This window comes from Dermochelys coriacea, chromosome 11 (assembly GCF_009764565.3).
Source record: "Dermochelys coriacea isolate rDerCor1 chromosome 11, rDerCor1.pri.v4, whole genome shotgun sequence".
NCBI lineage: Eukaryota > Metazoa > Chordata > Testudines > Dermochelyidae > Dermochelys > Dermochelys coriacea.
Window position 1 is genome coordinate 58,565,627 of NC_050078.2, and position 24,502 is coordinate 58,590,128.

Here is a 24,502-nt window from a genome sequence, read left to right on the forward strand (position 1 = left end):
GTCCGGTTCCTGTGTCTGCATTCAATATTCATATGTATTTGCAAAATAGCTTATGCAAACAAATTTGAGCCTCAGGTTGCATCTAGATATTCCCACTTCTTACAAGGCTTGCTGGCAGACGATTACTTGTTTGGCTGTTTCTTGTCCTAAATGCCTGCAAGAAATGCTTGATGTTAAAAGAGAGCATCCTTTTAAAATTTTCATTAATTCAATTTGCACTTCAGTTGTTCGACCAATAGATTATATTTTTGAAGAGGGAGGACAAGATTCTGCCCCCCTATTGACAAAGATGCCTTCAAGAATACAGAGTTTACAGGGCTTTTCTCTCAAAATTCTCTCCTGATTCCACTGATGGGGGGGGGGGGGAGAGAGAGCGAGAGAGAGAGAGAGAAGTTCTCCCTTTTTAGTGTTGTTGATTTCTATTCTTAATGTCTGAAATATTTATTATTTGATTTTTTGAACTATCCCTCTGTATCATTTATCTTCCCAGATAGCAGTCGCACTTTAATTTTTCACTTTTTTTGGTGAGATAATAATTTCCTCTCCCTTTTTCAATTTACAGAAAAACATATAAAGAACAAGGAAATAATTTGTACCAGTGTAGTTTATAAAAAGAAATCCTTTGTTTTTATTGATTCTCCAATTAATTTTCTCTTAATACATACAAGATTTAATATTTATATGGGCAAAGAATTCAGGTGTTATTGTTAAGGTAAATATCTTACTAGCACCTTAGTTTATTAAAAGTGAAGGAATGTTAACCTACATGAATGGCTAGAAGTGGATTAGATTTTAAAGTCCTTGCATTCATTCAATTTAGACAGTGAAATGAGATAAGTTTCTTACCATCAAAGGAGTGAAGTTCTAGAATATCCTTGATCAGTTTATGGAGGAGATGGTATGATAAGACTGTCTACAATGCCATGTAGCCGAATTGTGACTGCTAGTAGCAAATATCCCCAATGGCCCATGATGGGACACCAGAGGACGACTCTGAGTTACTCCAGAGCAGAGGTGGGCAAACTACCGCGACCGCGGACCCTCCTGCCCGGCCCTGGAGCTCCTGGCTCGGGAGGCTGGTCTCCAGCCCCTCCCCTGCTCTTCCTTCTCCCCTGCAGCCTCAGCTCACTGCACTACTGGCGCAATGCTCTGGGTGGCAGCGCAGCTGCAGAGCTGAGGCCTGATCCAATGCTCTGTGCTGTGCAGTGGTGTGGCTGGTTCCAGTTGTGCGACACAGCCGCCTGTCCTGGTGCTCTGGGCAGCGTGGCTGTAGTGCCACCAGCCACCGGTGCTCCAGGCAGCGCGGTAAGGGGGCAGGGAGCAGGGGCGGTTGGATAGAGGGCAGGGGAGTTTGGGGTGATGGTCAGGGCGTGAGGTAGTGGTTGGGGTAGGGGCGGTCAGAGGGTGGGGAACAGGGGTTTGAATGGGGGAAGGGGTTCCAGGGGCAGTCAGGGAGAAGGGGTGGTTGGATGCGGCAGGGGTCATGTGGGAGGCTAGAGGCGGGGGCGGGTCGGATAGGGTGCAGCGGCCAGGGCACGCCTGGCTGTTTGGGGAGGCACAGCCTCCCCTAACCGGCCCTCCATACAATTTCGGAAACCCTCAGGCCAAAAAGTTTGTCCACCCCTGCTCCAGAGAATGCTTTCCAAGGCATGTGGCTGTTGGGTCTTGCAGAAATGCTCAGAGTCTAACTGACTGCTGTATTTGGGGCTGGGAAATAACTTTCCCCTGGGTGAGATTGGCAAAGACACTGGGTTTTGTTTTTTTGTTTTTTTTTGCCTTCCTCTGAAGCATGGGTCACTTGCAGGTTTAAACTGGAGTAAATGGTGAATTCATGGTAACTTACTTGAAGTCTTTGAGTCATGATTTAAGGAGTTCAGTACCTCAGCCAGTGATTAGGGGTCTATTAGAGGAGCGGGAGGGTGAAATTCTGTGGCCTGCAGGAAATCAGACTAGATGATCTGGCCTTAAACTCGATGACTCTAAGAAGCCTAGCTAGTTTCAGTGTGACAGTTCAGGTGAATGAGATGAACAGAATTTTGCCTGTCCTGTTTCCATCATTGCTGAGCAATGTTTAAATTAAAAAATCTATTTTGTTGAAACATTTAATATGTGCATACTAGCTTTTATATCTTCCACCTCTTTACTAAATACAAAACTTACATTTGGGGCTTAACCACTTGCGTGTTCCATCAATCTAAACAGCCTGTCATTAATTTCTTCAGTTTAAAAGTGTATCCTGTACTATTTTCCATATGGGGAGACTGTCCCATTAAAAGCATTTTACCAAAGGACTTGTATCTTTCTCCCAGAATTAGTTCCTGTAGAAACTTTAATCCTGGGGGCTACTTTCATTGGAGCAATAGTCCCAGATCCTCTGGTCCAATTGAGTTGCAGTTGAAAACCACCAAATGGAAGTGGGAAGGGCAACGCCATCGTGGCTGTGGCAGTCTCTGTTAAGACAAGTGTGACTGAATGTACCCCTGTGTTCACACCCTACCCATTATTGTAATAATCTTTGTACAAAGTATGCTTTGTGAGGTATCATTTAAATAACTCATAATCTGCTGATCGATAATGTGGCAAAATGTACATAACAGCATAATATGTGAACTTATAAACACAAGTTCAGATCATGACTGAAAGTATAAGTCTGCAGAGTGGCCAAACCAGTTCCTCAGAGACAAAGGTAAGCTAATGCATCAACCAGGTGTAAACAAGGCTGATGGACCGTTACCTGATAAGTGGCCATTCTTTGGAAGGAAAGGAGTCAGGGGCAAAAAAATCTATATCTTAGGAAAGAAACAACACGAAGTTCCCTTCCACACAGATTGCCTGTCTCCTTGCTCCCAGCTGGAAACACTTCTCAAAGAGAAGACAGGACTGTGAAAAAAGGATCAGACACTCCAAGACATCCCCTTCTTTCTCTCCCTGCCCATCACATTCACTGCACTTGAAGCGACAAAGGAAGCAAGCATTGGATTTTGTGGGGAGGGTCATGACCTATAGGGTTTGGTTTGTAAAACTGATGAAAGCGTGTGGTGAGAAACTGTACTTGAATTTGATATAGTTTGATAAGTTAGGTATTACTAAACATCTTATCTTTATTTTTCTTGTAATCATTTTTTATTTGTATGCCTCATTACTTGTACTCACTTAAAATCTGTTTGTAGTAAATAAACTTGTTTTAGTGTTTCATCTGATCCAGTGTGTTCAAGTTGAAGCATCTGGGTAACTCCTTTTGGGGTGACAAGTTACATACATATTATTCCCTTACAGGAATAATGGACTCAAGAGATCTGTAATGTCCAGGAGAGGGCTGGGCAGTACAGAACATACATTTCTGGGGGCAAATCTGAGACTAGTGGTGTGCAGTATAACCCAGGCTGGTGAAAGCCAAAGTGTGGCTGGCAGGCTGCAGTTAAACATGGATGCTCAGGGGGTGGCTTGCGTGCTAGAAGGCTGTTTGTGAGGGGCCCTGGTAGGAGGCATCCAAACAAATATGAAGGCAACCCAGAGTGCAGGGCAGGGGTGACATCCTTGCTCATTAGTCTGGAATATACCCTGGTATGTCACAATAAGAATTTTTTTATTTAAAAAATAAAAAACCGCGAACATCATGATTGACGAATGACATTTGAAAAATTCATTTTAAATTGGTCAATTCATGTAAATACCCTGATGCATTATACTTTATATTTTTTGAAAACCACCCACTGTTGAAAAGGAATTTCACTTTATAGACTAAAGATTATTTCTTCTTCGCGTCGGTACAGCAGTAGAAAAGTTATTCCTTCGCCTCCTATCAAGTGTATTGGGGAAGCTCTCAAATCTAAATTGCCTTCTCATGTTTGTTCCACTGGGACAAAGGCTGCTTAATTTTACATGAAAATTACAGACAGGATTGCAAACATTAACAGGCTCAATTCTACTATGCAATCCTGTTTTCATTGTTTTATCCTGGGGGTATTGACAGCAGCAAGAGAGCTGGGAACTGCTCTACATGGTATTTGAGTAAAGGAAACTTGACCTTTCATTGGAGCTTTTCCCATGAAAACCATTGTAATTGTTGTTCAATATTTCTGTTGGATAGTCTGAGGATAACCCTACCATAAACTCCTAGGAAGAGGTGCAGTCAGTGGCAGAAGGTGATCAATTTTCATAGTTTACATAATTTGATATAGAAATTGAAGGCTTGCAGGACATTCATATCAATGCAATTTTCTGAGGTCTTACTGATGATAGGATTTACTGATGATAGTGGATGCTGAGCTATGTGAAGGCCTCATAGGTATGGTTAAGAGATCAGAACACACAACCAGAAGCCAAGAATTCTGGACTTCTAAGCCTATCTCTGACACTTGCCTTTGGCAGGTCACTTAGCCTCTCTCCTGCTGTTTCTCCATTTTAAATTGGGCATATCAGTACTTAATCTAAATCCTGCCTCATAGTGGTGTTCTGAGGATTAGTAAATTAATGCCAGGCAGAGTTGGAGGCTAGGCCAATCATTTGCAAAGCAGTGTGTTGGCAATCCTGTGGGATGCTGAGCATCCTCCACCCCATTTGTTGAAACCAGTTGGAGTTGAGGGCATTCAGCACCTCAGTGGAGGCACTCAGCACCTTATTGAATGAGGCCTGTATAAGTGCTGAGTATTATTAATGAAATTCTACCAGATTTCTTTGCCATCCATGACAATACATGCAAATCTTCTTTTGTATCTTGGGCCAGTGGTAAGGTGCAATTTTTTGAAAGACTTTTGCTCTCTCCACTGTTGAGACCACACTCTGGGATTCATAGCTGGTGGCAGAAAGGCTCCTTTAATGCAAAATTACTGTGTGAAATGGTGCAGAAAAGCCAGAGGTTGGTAGAAATTGTCATTTTCTCTCAGATGAAAAGAGAAAAAAAAAGAGAAAAAATCAGCATGACGCATGAACAAGCAAGTAATAAAGAATGAAAGGCATTGGATACTATAGAAACTAGTTTCAGTCTAGGAGGCATATTTTGACAAAAAATCATTTTATCACGTGAAGCTGTATCAAGCCACCTGTTTTCTATATGAATACAGGGGGCAATGGATTTTGTTTCCTTGGTGTCCTGCGTATGTCAAAGCAGCAAGATATTTGTATTAAATATAGTTTTTATATGTTTATTTAGACAGAAATGTCTAATTCAATATATATAATTAATATAATATAATATAATATAAAAATTGAGACTTACACATACAGGATTTTGGCGCAGCATGTTATAGATAGGAGCTAGCTGGGAAGTTTGGGGCCATCAGGATTTTAATGCAGACTGATCTGTAATTGGAACATTAACACACGATAAATTACCAATATCTTTTAAATACTTTGTAAACATTTCTCTGTTATTGAAATGAGTTACATTGTATTTGAACATCATTGGGGCCAAAATCATCCCACTATCAATTAAACCAAAAATGAATTTGGCTCAAACTCTCCTTCTGGCAAAATCTAGTTGTACGTGTATCTGGCCTATGTTAATGTATATTCTCATTGTTTCCCTTGTTCTCCTTTCTCCAGTGTTTCCTACTGTTTGTTACACCCACTTGCTGTGTCTTCTCTTAAATTAGATTATAAGCTCCTCAAGACAAGGACTGTCATACTCTGTATTTGTACATTGCCTAGCACAACTGGTTGCTCTCTCGATTTGAGCCTTTAGGCAAGACTGGGTATAAATTAGTATTTGTTATTTTTATTTCTAAAAGAAACTTAACTCTGTTCTCTCCCCAGCCTTTGTCACCTGCTTTAGGGATATTAAGTTTAATGATATCTTTAGTCTTATTCAGCATACTATTAATTCTAAAGGTGCATAAGGACAACTGTTTTCATTATTTGAAAATATTAAATAACTTTTAATAAAAAAGTAGTATTTTCTCAGGTCTAGAGAATGCTAGGTTTCATGTAGATTGCAGGCTTTATTTGACAAAAAAATTTCCTTAAATCATACATGTAAATTGCCCACATATGCTGCCTCGTATACTTAGTGCTCTGTGCAGCTCTAAAATGCATGAAATACTCAAATGCTTCAAGTGTGTAGTGAAAGTGAGATTTTGTGCTGCATGGGATAGTCTAGAGTGAGAGGAACAGGGGAATATTTGATCGTTGAGCCTCTCTGTAAAGTCCTGATTCTATGCCCACTGATGTCAGACACAAGATCTTCATTGATGTCAATGGTGCAGGATCAGGACATAAATTCTTTCACAATTGAACACAAGAATTTAAAAAAAAAATTGGGCCAAGTTTGCATATCATAACTTATTTAACAGCAGGATGTAAAACTATGAAACTATCTGCTTGATTCTTATCTCATTTATATCAGTTTTATGCTGTTTTATCTCAATTGGCTTCAGTGGTGTTACTCTTGATTTATACCAGTAAGAATAAGATTATATGCAAGCATATGTGTTTTATCTTTGTACATGTTCTTCCTTCGTGTAACAGTTATACATGCCACATCTCACAATTTTTGCAAAAGTTAGCATTGAAACAACTTGGTTGGTTGACTGGGCTTTTGAAACTTTTTGGAAGGTTTGCAAGCATGAAAGAAGAAATGCAGTTTCACTGAAGATGGCAAGAAGAGTGGCTCAGAGCATTTACTACATGGCTGATGGATGTTGGTTTATGTACTTTCCTCCTACAACAGCCTAAATCCAGTAAGGTACTTGAACATGTATAACTTTAAAGATATGAGTATTCCCATTGAAGTCAACTACTTTTTGTTTGTTGGTTGGTTTGTTTGTTAAATCTTTTTAACTCTTGAGTACTATAGTTGGGCCTGAATTGCAGTTTGTTATCTGAATTCCTCCAAAGAGAAAAACAAACAATGATGTTATTTGGACTACTCAAGTGCTTAAAGTTATACGTGGGCTTAAATACCTTCCTGATGCAGGGCCCTTAATGGGTCAACACATGTTTTTGCTAGGTATTTACTCTGAAGGGCCATAATTCTAATTCTTTGATTTCATTCAAATAAAAAAACAAAAACCTAGTAAGCACAGAAAGGCTTCATTTTCAAATACAGTCGTAGATTTAAGTTAGTGTTTGTCTGCTAGCTCTGTTCTCTATTGACACCACTACTGTTTCCTTAATGTTGCTTAAAATTATGTCTGTCTGATGTAAAACAGCTGTTCTCTGACTTCTGCAACAAAACATTTCCTGTGCAACTGTCATTTACCTTGACACAGAATTGGGAGATCTGATATGATTGACCGATAATAACCTTTTAGTCTTACTTACACAGCAGAGCTCTTTTTAAATGGTACCTTCTTAATACTTGTCTAGAGCTAGATATTTAACTAAAGCCTGGTAATAGCAACCTGGTTTCCATTTGTTTTCTGACAGATGATTCAAGAGAGCAGGTTTCTTATTGAAACAGCAGACACCATTCATGACAAGATTATTCAGTGTCAGAAAGCAGGTAATTTTGTTGTATTCTCTGTACGCATTGTAACTCTATACGCATTTTTAAGGTGGTGGAAACGGAATGCCATAGTTTTTCTTAGAGCGGAGTACAAAGGGGAGAAGCATCTTTGGCCTTCAATTAAATGCTTATTTTACAATTTAGTTACACCATTCCAACTTTTCTAATATGGACAAGGCCTTAGGGACCACTTCTGAAAACACAACTGAATGTAGTCTTTGCTTTCAGCTGGAGTCTGATAAGTGGTCTTCAATAACATTACATACTGCAGTAAACACTACGGTCTGTGATAAGTGTTTGCAGGAAGGGGCCTTTAGATTGATAAACTACTGAGGCCAGAGCCATGTATGTCTATTACACTCCTTAAATAAACAATATAATTAATGCCCTGTAATAAATTCCTTTAATTCCTCCATCTTTAGTAGAGAAAAATTTCACAGAATGGTTTAACAATAATATTCTACTGATTTGTTCACCTAATATAAGAGCAGGGTAGAAATTGGTTTTTGCCTTTGCCCCATGCTTGAAATCCAAACTGCTCTTTCCAGGCCTCGCCAATAGAGAGACAATCATATCACTTTTCAGCACTCTTGTGGTTGGTCACCAGAACTGAGACTCAGAATTGGCTGCTGTGCTAAGGTTGTAGCCTATTTCAGCCATTTAGAACCACCAGTGAGACTGTTTTATTTTTCAAATGTGTCCCTAACAAATGTTAATTTTCATTAACATCTTTAAATCCATATACATTCCATTATTTCCACAGAGCATAAAGAAAATCTTTCCCCCTGTGAACTTTCTGAATTGTGGCTTCCATCAGATGGGCATGGGATTTGTTTATTTAAATATATATTTTAGTCAAAATCATTACTTCAGCTGGGCTGTCAAGCTGGGACAACCTTGAATGAAGGAGACTGCCGAAAATAATTATTAACTATTTCCAGTATCATAGAAATATACACACAGTAAAATCCTCAACAGGAAAGTCACAGGTGTGAAACGATGCTCTCTCACTTACAGTAGTTTAGATCTGGAGTAACTATTGAAATAACCAGAAACAGAATGGGGCCCAGAGACTTCAAAAATAGCCTTAAAATTAGTGGGAAATTAAGTGGAACTTATCAGGTTTGTTCTGGAGTAATGTACTGTAGCTGCTCACAGCTAATATTTTTGCTGGAATGATCAGTTGTGATTTATGAGTGGATTCTGCGTTGACTACTCTACTACTTAGGATCCATCTCCCACTCTGTGCCTGTGTTTTACTCTGAATGAAGTTAGCAGGAGCTACTTGTGCACATCAAAGAAACTGTGTGGAAGTTAGAGAGTAGTTTATAATTGTGAACTCTGTGTGTAAAACAGGAAGGTATGTCCACACTGCAATTAAAAATCCACGGCTGGCCCATGTCATCTGATTTGGGATTGGGCTAAGGGGATGTTTAATTAAAGTGTATATACTTAGACTCGGGTCCTAGAGCTTGGGCTCTAGCCCAAGCCAAAACATATACTCTGCAATTAAATAGCCCCTTAGCCTGAGCCCTGGGAGCCTGAATCAGCTGATATGTGCCAGCCATGGGAGTTTAATTGCAATATAGTCAGGCCCTTATTTCTTACTGCATTTCATGGATCTGATAGTCCACCCTGCCCAAGTTCCCTTTTCACTGCTCCAGGGCAGCCTGTGCAACTCTAATTCTCCCCCGCACCCCAGCATGTATGCATTATGATCCAGTCTTTAATTACATGATCATTACCATGTTTTCCACAGGACCCTTGCCTCATTCAGTACACAGACTGGGTGGTGCTCATTGAATGAGCAGCTGTCCAATATTTTGTTTTCTCCTCATTCAGTGTGTGGCCCCAGGTTTTATTTACTGCACACTGTTCAAAGCCTGCTCTGAAGACAGAATTATTAATTTTCTTGTGGTTGTTTCTGTGGTGCTCATCACTATAGCATCTGGATACTTCACAAACGTTGATTAATTTTCTAAATATCCTTGTGAGGTGAGGGGATCTTATGTCTGTTTTACAGCTGGGAACTGAGGCATAGGCAGTTTAAGGCAAAAGTATTCACTCATTTGGTGTCCAATTTTAGAGGCCTGGCACCTGGTTTTTCAGAGTCCTTAGCATTATATAGCACTATATATATTCAGAGCACAGCTCCCATTGACTTCAGTTACAGCTATGAGTGCTCAGCATTTCTGAAAATCAGACCCCAGGGTCTCAAGTGAGACACCCAGAAAATGTTAAATACAGTTAGTAGGCACCTGTGAAAAATTTGGTTTCAGTGACTTGTCCAGCATCACACAGGAACTCTGTGGCACAGATGGGGATAGAATCCAATTCTCGGAACATCATTCAACTGCCTTCACGATGAGACCATCCTTTGTCTTCCTGCAATTGCCTGCTTCTTTACTACACACTTCCCAACGTCTGTAAGAAATGAAACATTAAGTGCTAGAGACAAATCTCCTCCTACAAAATCCCAAATACACCCCCAGAGCAGGTCCATCCTATGCCTTGAATGAGGCAGGCTCCTGTGGAAAAATAGTGTATGATCAAATAATTAAAGACTATCATAATGCATACAAGAGGGCCAAATTAAGGTTGCATAGGCACTTCGTAACTTCTGCGTGCTTGACTTTGCCACCTTAATGATGTTCTTTTAATAGAGGATTTTTTGTTTTGTATGTGTAATTTCCTAAAAAGCAAACTAAATAAAAGAAATTGCATAATTTGGCATCATGTTAGCACCTACATTGGTCATCAGATGGAACTTTTAGATCCACTGCACAGACCTCAAATAGCTAACAGAGTGACTGATACCAGTAATAGATTGTAATGCTCTATGTGGACAATCCCCAGCAGGGGATGAGACACTTTGCCAGTGGGTTTCACAGTTTTGTGCTGACAGCAGAGGAATGATGAGTCTCAGAAATCATGGTTTCCACTCCAGGCTCTGGAGGAGAATATTCTCTAGTGGATACAGAGTTTTCTGCCCATTCCTCCAAAACGTGACCCTTTCTGTCCTCTCCTCTCCAACTTGTGCCCCCTCCTTTTCCCAGTGTCTTCCCCTGACTGCCAGTCTCCTTGCCCAGAGAGGACCAGTCTCCCAAACTGTCATCTATAACCCTTCTTGGTGCTCTGCAAAGCCTCTTCAGTCATATGGGAAGCATTTGTCAGTCTTTTGGCAATGAAGCTTCCTGTTAGCTTAAGCCCATTCCAGGACTTTCTCGGGATTTCAAGAGGCTTTTTTAAATCTGCAGAAATAATTAATTAATTAGGCCCTCTTTGCACACTCTGCAAAGTTTTGTGTCATTCCTTGTTGGATGCTTCTTTGTTGTCAATTCAGCAGAGTTTAAATTAGGGAATGACACCAAAATTGGAGATGTAGAAAACAGACAGGAAGACTAACCAAACAACTGCAGACTGAGCTTGATTTATTAGAGTAGTGGGGGCTGCAGGCATTATGGGGTGATTTGATACTAATGAAAGTCAAATTTCCAGGAGAGGAAATTAAAAACACTGGTACAAATTGAAGGGCTGTAACCAAGCAGCCACACTCACTGTATTAAGGTGGGTTTGTTTTCATTTTGTCCCTTAACCCTTGCTTGCACTCTGGAAATGTCACACACTATGAAAATCCTTGAGAGCCACTGGCCTAAATGGCCCCATTAAGAGGTTTTCCATCTCTAATTTCCATAACTAAATATACATCTGAAGGGTGAAGTGTGCGCTTAGACATTCTGAACTTGTATGGACAGCAATGGATCTGATAAATATCTACCACAGAAACTGGCAGTGAAATGTAACAGGATTCTGAAGGCTGTGGTTCAAAGTTGCTCTTCCACAGGCTGCAAGAATTGTATCCCGTGACAGGCAATGCAGAGTTTATGAAATAATTTATCAGTGTGAAGTGCTAGGTTGTTTCTCTATGACCCCTATTAAGATTAATGAGAAGCTGTGACTCTAAATCCTGGTGCACTGTGCTAAACAGATGAGTCTGTTGAGTTTCCTTCCAAGACATGAACCTGTCTGTTGAAGACAGAGAAAATGGGGGAAGGGAGACACAGAGACCAGTGATATTGCCAGCAATGCAGAATAAAGGGAGAGTCATTGGAGAAATGTGGGTTCATAACCTTGCTTCACACTGTCTACCAATGATTGTGACAGCACACAGCAAAATAAAGGAACAAACATGGAGCCCTAAAGGTGGAAGGTGAGTATTAGAAATAGAGGATTAAACAATAAACAGGACTATATTGTTTTAGATTGGTGGTAAAACTTCTTTTGTCAACTGGGATTTAAAAAATATTTTTTTGCACCCAGTCCTCTGCAGTTGAAAGATGAGCATCAGGTTCTCGAGAGGCAGGGATGGGAGGAAATAAAATGAAAATTCAGGAAGTAACCAGTGTGGGGAGGTCTGGGGATCATCAATGAATGATTTGAGTAAAAATTACATTGCAGTATAACTGAATCATGTACTAAATCACGTACCAATCCATGTTTTAGGCATGGAATTCCATGAAGAACTTCATAACCTTGGGGCAAAGGAAGGTTTGAAAGGAAGAAAACTAAGCAAAGCCATTGAAAGTTTTGCATGGAATATCACTGTGCTGAAGGTAAGCAGTAAAGATTGAATTTAAAGGGGAGTTATTGACTTGTAACTTCAATTAGCTGGAAGGGGCTACCATTGTACCGGTAGGAGCATGCTAAAGGATGCTAAATCAGAATGAGAAGTTTAAATCCAGGAAGTGAGTGTGGGAACTAAATGTGTAACATTGAGAGCTGGGCAAAGAACTGATTTTTCCGGTTTGTTTGCAGTTCCAAAAAATGGAGAAAAATGTGATTCAAGTCAAATCAAATCTACTTTGGGTGTGTTTCAGAGCAGGGAATTGAACCTGGGTCTTCCATATGTCATGTGAGTGACCTAGCGATTGGGCTAAAGGTTATAAGAGGGTAGCAATAGTACTACCTCCTCCTCCTCTGGCCATATTGTGAATGGCTGAAACTATTTGTATCCAGTTTGCAAATAGTTTTGAGTCAACCAAAACTACATTTTCATTGAATAAACTGTTAGAAAAATTTCACACAGCTCTCGTAATGACTACTACATGGTAGGACTTAATATCACAATATAGGAGTAAAGGGGCAGATAAAGCAACAAGAAAAATGGATTTGACCAGGCTGAAAGGCAAAATAAATAAACAAATGTAAAATATAGAGATGAATCCAAGACCCAAAGTTTGGATCTAATGATGGACTTGTCCAAAGCTTGTGGGTGTTTGCTTCCTAGGTTTAGTTTTGGGATTGTGTGTATATGAATCTATAGAATCAGTCTGGAGACCATTGAAGGACACCATGTTAGAACTACAGGAGGCTTGTATATGTCTGAATGGGGTGGGAGAAGTATAGAGGAGAGTGAAATCACATGATAAATTGATGGAACTGCCCATGTTTCCTAGAACTATAAAAGCCCCCTGTCTTTTGACAAGAAGAATTCCTAATCAAACATTGTTACCAGCAAACTATGTCTGGTAAGACATTATTATTTATTTCTGGTGGCACACATAGTGTACTTAGCACTTCCCAAACAGAAAAGAAAGCACAGTTCATTAAATTGTGCACACCTCAGGCAAGGATAGACAAGCAGGAAACAGTGAATTACAGTGTGTAAATTGGATGGTCAAAGTCATGGATTGTGACTATATCTTGGTAATATAAAGTTATGTTAAGACAATGTTTTGTTTTAATGGGATTTATAAATTATTTCCAATTGCACGTCAAACTGGGGTGCAGGGATTTATCTGAACCTGAACGAGAGGAGGCATGGTCCAGCACTACCTTGAGACTTGGGTTCAATTCCCTGCTCTGCCACAGTCTTCAGGTGAGGCCTGGGAGAAATCAAGTAGAGCATCTCTACGCTGTCCCGCAGTTCAGACTGTGGGGGTGTGAATAGCAGTGTGTACCACAATGCTGCACCGTAACTTCCCCATGTGGACATTGTTGGTGTGAACTAAAAAGTTCCAAGTTTGCATTAATGGATTCCTTTTCAGACACTACTATTCACACACTCATATTCTGAAGTGCGGGGCAGTGTAGACAAGCTCTTAGTCTTTCTGTGTCTCCGTTCTGCATCTGTAAAATGGGGATAATAGCACTTCCCTACCTCACGGGGTCTTGTGAGGTTAAATATATTAAACATTGTGAGGCGTTACAGAAACTGGGGGCCATATAAGTACCAAAGATAGATATCTGAAATGAATGTTTGGGTCAGGAGATTGGTGAAAGTGAGTCCTTCCCCTCTCTGTGGCAAAAGCACAATCTCTCGGTGATCTCATCCACTCATAAGGCTTCAGTTACCATTTCTATATTAACAAGTCACAAATGGTCAAGTAGAGATGGTAGCTGAGCTCTTAAGAGTGGATGAGATCCAGAGATGATATGAGACAATAAGAGGAGTTGGCCAAAGATGGAATCCTTGAAATCACAACAGACATTGGGAGAGTGGAAGAGGAGGACTCTCGTTTGTCCATTCCCTTAAGCAAATACTTGTTGATGTTCAGATAAATCGCCACTCCACAACTACCATTCCGTAGCCTGTTTTGCACAGACTAAACTCTGTCCTCTCCTGTCTTCAGAGATGCTCCCTCTCTCTATTTCTGTTTAAATGTGGTATCAGAGGTAGTGGACTCTGAGATCCTGGCATGCTACTCTCTGTTACTTTCATTTCAAAGTCGACAAGCTGAAAGCAGTAAACGTCATTTTCTGCAGAGTTTCTTGTTATAGATGCGAGTGAGAGGGTAGCTTGAGAGTGCTAGCCAGAACTGCAGTAAGTGATACACTTTGACCCACTGGAGAGAGAATACACATGTTCTTAAGAAGAAAGAGTGCAGAAAATAGTGGTGGGAAAGGAGAGTTTGGGGAATTAGAAAGGGGAGAGGGGTCACTTCTGGTGGGAATGAAAGTGTTAGGATGGGGCTGGATGATGGGTGAGGTTCAGTATGCATTTTGGCCAGCCATAAAAAGGAGGCAAAGTGGGTAATGGGAGCATTATAGGCTCAGTTAAGAAGACCCCCTATGAAACTAAAAGATATCAAATTTAAAACTGGTGGAAGGAAATGAGACTTTTACACATTGCATAATTGAGGCCAAGAGCTCAGAGGGGCTGAAAAGAAGGAACAGACATTTATATGAATAATAAGAATATCTTCAGTTGCATTAGATAGAAAAAAATCTATAAGAGATATAAACCTCATGCTTCAGGGTGTGAGCCTAGCACAGACTGCTTGGATTTAAGAAAGGAACAGCCTTGGTGTGCATATTATTGCTTGTGTTCCATTATGTGGGTTTTACGCCATCCTCTGAGGCACTTGGCACAGGCCGCTGATGGATACAGGATACTGGACTAGATAGACTGCTGTTCTGATCCAGGATGGCAGTTCCTGTGCTCCTATACACATTTGAACTTTTAGATGCTTATCAAAACTGAACTTTCAAACTTTTGAGATTCAGCCAGGATTAATAAAGATAAATTTAGAGTATGAGAAAGAAATTCCCTACAAAATTTAATTTCCATGCATATACAGTAGCTGTTTTTCAGAGTAAACCAGCTGGGGCACATGGTTTATTTTAAAGGCTACCAAAATCATTTAATCTGGGTTATGATCTAATTGCCATGTTTCTTTTTACTACTATTTTTTTTTTACATCAAAGCTGCTTTTCATTTCTGAAAGTCCAAACCATTTGGTAATGTGCTTAAAAGATGAACAGTGTAAATTGATCTGTACTTTAGTATCCAGTGGTGCAAGTGAGTGGGAGACACCTTTTTCATTCTGAGGTAGGACAGGTTCAGCAATGAAGTCATGTCCTGGAAGACTTGGCTATTTTCTGCCCTGCACCAGATGTCAAATTTCAGGCAGTCAATTGTCCTTTTGATTTTTTTTCTGCTGAGCACTGGAAATCAGTGACCCTGCAAATAACAAACCTATTCATTCGTTACTGCTTGTATCTTTTGTTCAGTACTGACTCATTTCTTCATGCCTCCATGTAAGCATCATTTAAGGGTCTATTTAGAAAGAGACCAAAAACCCTCTCCCGCCCAAATCAGCAGCCTCCTCCATCTGTCTGTTCTTAATGGTGTTCCATAAAAAGATTTTTGATTAGATATGAATATAATTATTTAAGAACTAAAAAATACTGTACAGTAGCTAACAAAAAGTGAGAGCTTCTTTAAACTGGATGAGCAGATCTAACTAGAGAATATATGTTAAAACATCAGTGTAAGGATACTTTTTAGGATCTATCTGTTGTTAGGAGCAATGATATACTCAGCAATAGTCTGCTCTGCCTGGAGGTTTTCATGGGTTACCCATAAGCAATAACTGGTACTGTTGTATTCTTGCGTGTGTCAGATGATTAATAGCCTTTTCCTAAACTAGTGAGGTAAAGGCATGTTGAATTAATGTATTTATTCATAAAAACACTATTGAAATAGGTAAGCTTTGAATGCAAAGAGGCAAGAGGGATGCATTAAGAAAATCACCTTTAGCAAAATCATTAAATAGTTAGAGTTTAAGATCAATGTGTATTTTATAAAAATTACCACTGTAGGCATTCTTCTTGTTTAAAAATGTCTGGGGTACTTCTAGGAGATACTTAATAAGAATGAACCAAAATAATACAACATTTTCTTTCTTATTTTATATAAACTGTGACAAAGCTCTGTCCTTGCCTCTGTGGGTCCCGCGTTTCCTGGTGGATTTCGCTAGCTTCAGAGGCTCACTGTGACCCTCCACGTAACCCTTCTTTCTCTAGAAACAAGGGTCACAGTCTACTGAGCCATTTTCATCATAAGCCAGCGAGGGAGGTGAGGAGAAGTTATCCTTCTTTGCACAGTCTCTGTTGTTTCCCAGTCTCAGTGATTAATCAGGGGGCAAAGGTGGGGGGGAGCCTGGGCCCACCCTCTACTCCAAGCTCCAGCCCAGGGAGCCTAATAGTATCAGCTATGGTAGCTGACCTTTTAGAAACATGACATGTACAATTCCCTGGGCTACTTCCCCCACAGCAGCCCTCACTTCCTCAAGCTCCACTTCACCCTTACCTCAGGGCCTCTTTCCTTGTGCCTGATATGGTGTGTACTACTCAGCCTCTCCAACCGCGCAACTTCTTCTCACAGCTCCTGACATACACACCCACCTGACTGACTGGGAGGCTTTTAACTAGTTTCAGCCAGCCCCTGATTGGCTTCAGGTGTCCCAGTCAACCTAGCCTTCTCCTTGCCTTCTGGAAAGTTCTGAATTGGCCCCCGGTGTCTTAATTGACCTGGAGCAGTTGCCATTTCACTTATCCTAGTACCAGGGATTTATTTAGCCTGGAGCTAATATATCTGTCTCCCACTACTCTTCCATAGCCATCTGGCCTTGCCTCATCACAAAACTTAATTACATATTAATAATACCCTGTAGGAGGACAAACTATTTGCCATCACATAAAAGTGTTTGTAGAAATAGGTTATGCAACTCAGTAGCAGCCTAATAAGTAGAGAGACAGCCTTATTTGCAACTTGTATTGACATACCCACAGAGGCTGCATCTTATCAGGTTTCATGTCATGCAAAATAATGTCAGACATATTATGTCAGAAATACTTAGATGGTGAATGTACACAACGTAAATAAGCGACAGATATTCTTGCAGCTGAAGCACAGGAAGGGTTTTCAGGTGTTCTGGTTTCTAATCACAGCTCTCTCACTATACCTCCTGTGTGACATGGGGCAAAGCACTTAACTTCTCTGTGGCTATATTTCCCTTTCTGTACTTATTTAAGTTCCAGCAAAATAAACAGGTAACAGCGAATTCTGTGCTCAGAATTTCATTGAGCGTTCCAATGGCTACACAGAGTAAACCACACTCACCAGACCCACTTGGTGGAATTGTTAATTTTATCATGTGGGAGCAGCACCACCACTTTAGTTAAGATTGCTTAGCAGTTTCCATTCTAACCTCCTTTTTTTCAGGCGCTCATAACTTTTTCTTCGGTATTTTCTGATATTCAAGCACTACCCTGTTCAACCCTAATGTTCTCTGAATGGAGTTTTTCATATGGCTTTGTGCTGCTTTCCCCAAAGTGTTGATGCTTCTCGCTCTCTTCTCAGACTTCCTTCATTGCAGCTGCAGTTCTCCCACAGTGCTAGACATTCTCCCCTCTTATTCTCCCACCCAGCCATTGCTGCACCTCTTCCCTACACACCACAGGCTCCTTTGCTCCCTCTGCTCCTTCAGTCGCACCAATTGTTCTGTTTCCTTTTTACCGCTTCCTCTTCCCTTCATACAGTTGCCATCTCTCCGGGGGCCTCTTATTCACTGTTGAAGTAGCCCCCTCTCCTTGTGCTCCCACTGCATCCTCTGATGTACTGTCCCAGTAGCTCTCCAGTGGATGCAGTGGGTGCTTCAGTGACACTGATTGGGTGAATCTCAGAATTAATGATTGAGTTGTCACACATGTGAATTTTGAGAATGGTTCAAAAATAAGAACTGTACTGTGTGTTCTAGACAAAGTTTGATTACCTTTCTGATACAGCCTGCTCTACAGGAAACACCACAAACTGTGGCCGTGAACCTGTGCTCCTTACTCGGACAAAAACAGATTTTAGTGAGATTTTTACCCAAGTAAGAGCTGCAGGATCAGGCCCACTATCCACAGAGGTTGTTAAGTCATCTAAGCAAAACTCAGAGTTGTTTGTGCTGGTCCAAATGAATTCCTAGTGTAACTCTGTTGAAGTCAACAATTATACCTGGGATACATTTGTCTCCCTCTACCTATCATACTTTATTAGGATATCTGTTCCTCTGTGGATGAATGTAATATGAAGCCTATTAACAGCAATATCAAATACTTTTCTGCTTATTGATGATTAAATAGCAAAGTATTTTGTATATCCATGACTTATTTTGTAAATGAAGCATTCTGAATATGAAGATAGTGGTATTTACCCTTTTTATCCAGAAGAAAAACCAAATTATTTTAAACCAAGCTGTGCACTAAACTGTTTTCAATTTTCATAGACTCATGCTGCCACCCACCTTAATATGTTACTGCTGCTGCCAAAAGATTATGCTGTCCTATTCAGGTTTCCAAATATTAATTTGTGTGTCTCCCCCATGCTTCTGGTTTATATATTTGTCAAAGCAGGGTCTGGTATGTTGGGTGGTTAGATTTTCAGGGACCATTTCATCAGCTACCCATCAGTGAATCTGCTAATTCACCTGTATTTAAACGGTTAGACATATTAAAGAGAAAGATTGTTGAAGACAGAAAGCATAGAATTATTAACTTGTAGATGCAATTCATTTTCAGTGAGAGCGGAATCTATGATGTCATCTTGTCAGACGCAGACATGCATGCATTTTTTCTGCAGCTTTCCCATTGTGTCTCAGAAATCTGCTCAGCCTGTACTTAGTTCACATTTTTGTGATGTGAGCATGGAGAAGGGGGGAAGCTTTTATGATGTGGAATAATTAATGTCAGCTTCTGGGGAAAGTATTTTTAATGTAATTAAACGGTGCTCAAATGGCTCGTCTAGAGAATGTTGCCAAGAATTACCTTTCTCTTAATTAGACTCTTGTCATTTGTGACAGCGGAGCCCTGAGTAATCGGCCTTCTATTGCTTGCAAGGACAGCAGTGTCCAGCTTTCTGCTTTTGGTGGCAGAAGCCAGCTGTGCAGTCCCAGACTACTTGCAGAGATAAAAGCTAGCTTTTCGCAATGATATGGAATCACAGACAGCCATGTACTTCCTTTTCCTTCATTCACATTAAACTAAATCTAGCATCTCTCTGAGGTACAACTTTTCTTTCAGAAAAAAGAGGCATATCTGACAATGATTACTGAATAATTCAGAAGCAGCTGGATCCTAATGAATAGCTGTATCACACAGCCAGGGAGTCTCCACTGATCCCCGTGAAGCAATAGGGGCCATTCATATCCTTATTCCAAGTCCTATAATATGCAGATTGGACATTTTTAATGGACATTTGGCATTATAGTAAAACCATCTTAATCTGAATTAAGATTTATTTTACAACAATTCTCTAGGATTTATTGGATGAGGCAAAAATAGAAATATGTTCGGCATTATTCTAACATGGCTTTCTTTTTGCCTTTATTTACATCTAACGCCTTATTCCCATTGATAGGCAGGAAGCCTGGTGATGCTGCTTGGCATGCTACTGAGTGGACAATGGAAAGAGGCAGAGCGTACTGCCAGGGGGACATTTGGTATATTGAAGCATGATTGCAAGAATAACTTCTACCATAGGTTATCCCTTGTAACCCCATTGTTGCCAAGGAATTTAGTTGTTTTTTTTCCATAATACCACTATATCTTTACCCTCTAACTCCTTTATCCTTTTTCTCCATCCTCAAAGTACTTGTGCACCCTCTGTCCTGCCCTTTTCTGTCATCCTCTTTTGCTTGCCTTAAACATGTCCTTCCTGTGAAGATTTGCAGAGCTGCTACCTGGAGTTCTGTTCACACTTTTTCATTAAGCATTATGCTTTGGATTTGGCCTCTAGGACAGATGTTGAATTTGGTGAAGCTGTGCTGCAGTCTCTCTTCAGTTAGGATTCCGTTCCCGCCTGCACATTATTTTCAGCACTGCTTATCAAACTATCCTGTAAGTGGAAATATGCAGAGCCACTTGAAGAGATGAAAGTTACTTAGTTGTAACTGGAGCTCTTCAAGATGGCTCTGCATATTCACACTCCTCACCCTCTTCCCCTCTTTGTCAGAGTCCTAGTTACTTATTGTTCTCTGGCATTGTGGTGGAAGGATCTGAAGTATTAGGGGATGCTCCATTCCTTATATAGCCTGGCTGTCAGGACGTTTGGAGACACGGAAGGAGGGGCTAGGGGCAATGAACATTGCTGGGAGAAGAGTCTACTCCTACCGTAAAGCACCACAAGGTGGCACCGTACCAGTAAGTGTGTGAATATCTTAAAGAACTCTAGTTACAAGTAACCAGCCTTCATTTACACACATGCACAGGGATTTTAATGAGTGTATGTTGTAAATCTACAATAACAAATGCTACTAGATTAATGGAGTCCTATTGTATTCTCTAAAGTACACTATTTTCTGTTGATTAGGTTTGTGAATGCCTCCACAAGCTCTCCCTTTCTGTTGTTGACCGCATTAAGCTTTGCCTGTCTCCTATGTTCAGCTTTGAACAAGGGCACTCCTGCAGGATTCTGTTTACTTAAAAAGAAAAGGAGTACTTGTGGCACCTTAGAGACTAACAAATTTATTAGAGCATAAGCTTTCGTGAGCTACAGCTCACTTCATCGGATGCTGTAGCTCACGAAAGCTTATGCTCTAATAAATTTGTTAGTCTCTAAGGTGCCACAAGTACTCCTTTTCTTTTTGCGAATACAGACTAACACGGCTGCTACTATGAAACCTGTTTACTTAAAAGACACTTTTCTCCATGGATTTGGGGTCAATATATCTAGCCATGGAAAGTTCTCAAGTTATTTTAACAATATATTTCAGAGTAAAGTGATTGTAGTCCCAGTCTCTCCAAGGTATTAGTTAATCAATTGGAATATCCTGTATCTCCTGGCTGCCAGTCATTCTACAGGACAGTTGCTCCAGGAAGGTTGTAGTCAACATTCTCAAACAAGCAGGATAGTGTCAAACTAGGTATCCTCTTAATGTGAGATCTTAAAACCCCAAGTGGTGTTTTATACAATGTCTCTATTTTTTTAGCCAAGGAAATTTTCAAGACATGAATTAGATTTGGAGTAAATTAAATTTTCACATGTATTTAAAATATGTATGAAGAACTTCATCTGATCTTATATCTGCATGGACAGAATGTTGAAAAGAGGAACAATTTATGTTTGCTCAGCAGGCAACAGCTGCACACATTGAAATCTGTTGCAACATTGTGATATTTTAATATTCCAAAAGGATATCTTAGATCATATACTTCTTATGTGGCTGAGGCCTGAGGTCACAAAAATAAGGCATAGCTGGAGAAAAAGGGGAGACTTTATCCCTTACTAATCAGTCGTTCACATATTTGTCTGAAACTGGAGCATATTTCAGTGACTAGCTGGAAGTGATTTTGCATACACAGGAGTTCAGATAGAAAATGCAGCTCTCAAACAATGGGCCAAATTCAGCCCTCGGGTAACTGGGTGCATTTCCTCTGATCTTCAGTGGAATAAAAGTGGTTATTATAAACATTATTCACTTATAGGGATCTGACACACACTCAGAAGGAGTTTAGATCACGAAAACAGAGAATGGATTTTATTTATTCATGCAGAATGTCAGCGGTTCTCAGCTGGGGGTCTGCAGCCCATTGGGGGTCTGTGAACAGATTTCAGTGGGTCTACCAAGTAGGGCCAACGTTAGACTGGTTGGGGCCCAGGGTAGAAAGCCGAAGCCTAAGCCTGAACCTGCCGTGGGGCTGAAGTCAGAGCCTGGGCCCCACCATGCAGGGCTGAAGCCCGAGCCTGAGCTCTGAAGACAGCGCAGTCACGGAGCTTTCTGCAGCCAGGGAAAGTACCTGGAGGTGGGTCTGATCTCCCCCAGAGAGTAGCCATGCAGGGAAAGAGGAAGTCCTGTCCTTCCTCAGCCCTTCTGGGACTAGCAGCTGAAGCCCGGTGCCTGGTCGGAGCTAGATTTCATGGGGGAGATCTGATTTCAAGGTCCATTAAACTTTTTTTACGGCTGTGAATTTGGTATGGCTCTAACCATAAGTATCAATTTGGGCAGCAAATCACCTTGAGTTTGGGGCATGGTGGAGGGAGTGTGCATAACTCAACTTGTCTAGACCCAAATGCGGGACAAGAAGACCCCAAATGAGTGAGCGACAGAAATGTATGCAGTGGGTTTTAAAATTTAAAATTTAAAATGCGGTGGGTCTCTGTAACAGGGCCAACCACCTCCTGAGCTCCCCCTGCTGGAAAGGGAATGCTCTGCAGCACCCTGCCTGCGTTTTCCCCTGATATAACCCAAGAACTTAATGCAAATTCTCCTCTCTCAATAACACCCCTTCCTAAGACAGATTTATTATTAAAACCTTGTCCAAATGGTCCCTAATAAAAGTCCCCAAATAAATCAATTTATAACCTCCAGTGCAAACAGTCATTAAGATTTCCTGGCACCTGTCCCTCAATGACCCACATACCCCACTCTGGCACCTTTGGCCGTGCCTGGACTCTATGTCAGTCCTCTTCTGTCCCTTCGGCCCTGGTCAGCTATCCTAGGCCTTCCAGCTGGAGTGCAATCTTGGTCTTCCAAGATCATTAGATCACCCCTGCCCCCCACCAGCTTCTCTGCTGGGAGCTCTCACAGCCCCCTGGCTCTCTCATGGTTGCTCTGGGTCCAACTCTCTGGCCCTGGAGATGTCAGCTGATAAGTTCCTCAGTTGCCCTCCTGCCTTCAGCCCTCTCCTAGGAACTACATACAGTCTCCAGCAGCTCTCATTTTCTACTTAATCTTTTCCTCCCAGGCAACCCTGCCTCATTGATTCTCTCTTTCCTTAGGGCCCCAGTGTCCTCTTTTAAAGTGTCCTCAATTAACTGGCCAAATTGGACTGTACTGATAAAGCACAAGTGTTCTGGCCATTTAAAGGGCCAATTTCACCCTGTGACAGACTCCCTCCTTTAGTGTAAATTACAATTTTTTTAGACTCAGTTCCATGATTTTGTTTTTTTATGTAAATAATTTTCAACAACCTAAGTAAAGGACCACCAAATGTGTGTGCGACGTTGGTAATTGTGGGACTAAAAAGGGAGACATCTGAGAATCAGGGGACCATGAACAGAGGGTAGCATATTGTGAAATGCCATTCGATGAAGTGGAAAAACCTTCTCCCAGCCTGCCTTTCTTTGACTGAGCTAAGCCAGAGCTGATTAGAAGTCTAATGATGTGCCCTTTGGGTGCTAAGCCACATTACAAAAGACTATAGATCTGATATTACAATATATATTGGGCAGATATACAGTAATATAGCATATATGATATGATAACAGTCATGAATAGACTGAGAAATGGGGAACAGATATACTCCATATGGCATTTTCTGTTTCAAAAGCACCTGGTAAAATTAACTAGACAGCTGCATTCAGTATAAAACTACTTTGCAAAAAGCCTCTTCACATAAAGCCATCCTTAGAATCGAGGCGTTGAGCATATCACATTATTGTGCTGTTGATCTATTGTTTGTAGATACCAATTTTAGTATCAGATCACAAATGAGCTGTTGAGCTTTTTAAACAGCACCAGCCTGCCTGAATAGATGTCTAGTTGTACAGCTTTAAAAACCAAGAAAACATAAAGGGGTTGACAAATCATTGGCAAAACTATCCTATCCATTTAAAAACTTAACATCAAAATATACATTAAACGCTAGTAGTCATTATGGGCCAGCAGCTCCTGTTTTGGGCAGTCTGGTCCATATTTGGATGGAAGAAACCCAAGAAAAACATGGGTGCTGCACGAAGCGATGTAAGATTCAGTTGGCAAAACTGTGAGTTTGTAGTGAACCACTGTCTCAGCATGATGCTGCAGGATAGCCTGGGATGCTCTGGTTTTGGGTGAAAAGAATAACTGAACTGCTGAGAACCCATGACCAGTAAAACTCCAATGGAATGCTTTACAAAAGTAGCTCAGGTGCCCTGGCTAAATTCCTACTGGTTAGTTACAGTTTGGCTATCTAAAAATCCCCCCAAGTTTTGTAACTCCAGCCCTCAGTGTGGCTGCAGTCTTCTCCCTTTTTTTTTTCACAGGGTTATGAGTCCTGCATTCACTATCATGGCTCCTGGTGCTTCCACCCAAGGAAAACTGTCCTAGTGCAGAGAACAGAAAGGGCTTGTCCCTTGGGAAAATATTTAACACACAGTCACATACAGTGGAGTGTCAGAGCACATAGAAATAAAATATCTGTCACAATTCCTAGGGGGCTTTATTAGGCACGGGAAACTCAGGATAGGGGACAATGGAAAAGGGGATTAGGATAATAAAAGACCAAAGCAACAATACATAAACTCTACCC

The 24,502-nt window shown here is 40.8% G+C and overlaps 1 protein-coding gene and 1 long non-coding RNA gene across 2 annotated transcripts in view; one reads left to right on the forward strand and one right to left on the reverse strand.

Annotated features, from left to right (window-relative positions):
- The window catches only part of PLCL1 (phospholipase C like 1 (inactive)), a 312,859-nt gene that overhangs the window by 256,881 nt on the left and 31,476 nt on the right, over window positions 1-24,502 (forward strand). The window contains exons 4-5 of the mRNA XM_038422274.2: window positions 7,366-7,441; window positions 11,948-12,057. Of these exons, the coding sequence (XP_038278202.1) occupies window positions 7,366-7,441; window positions 11,948-12,057 (186 nt within the window). The remainder of the gene's footprint in view (window positions 1-7,365; window positions 7,442-11,947; window positions 12,058-24,502) is intronic.
- LOC122458169 lies at window positions 79-9,840 on the reverse strand. Its single transcript, XR_006278071.1, has 3 exons — window positions 9,703-9,840; window positions 5,219-5,301; window positions 79-154 (listed from the first exon to the last, which is right to left on the reverse strand). It is a non-coding gene; the product is annotated as an uncharacterized LOC122458169 (long non-coding RNA).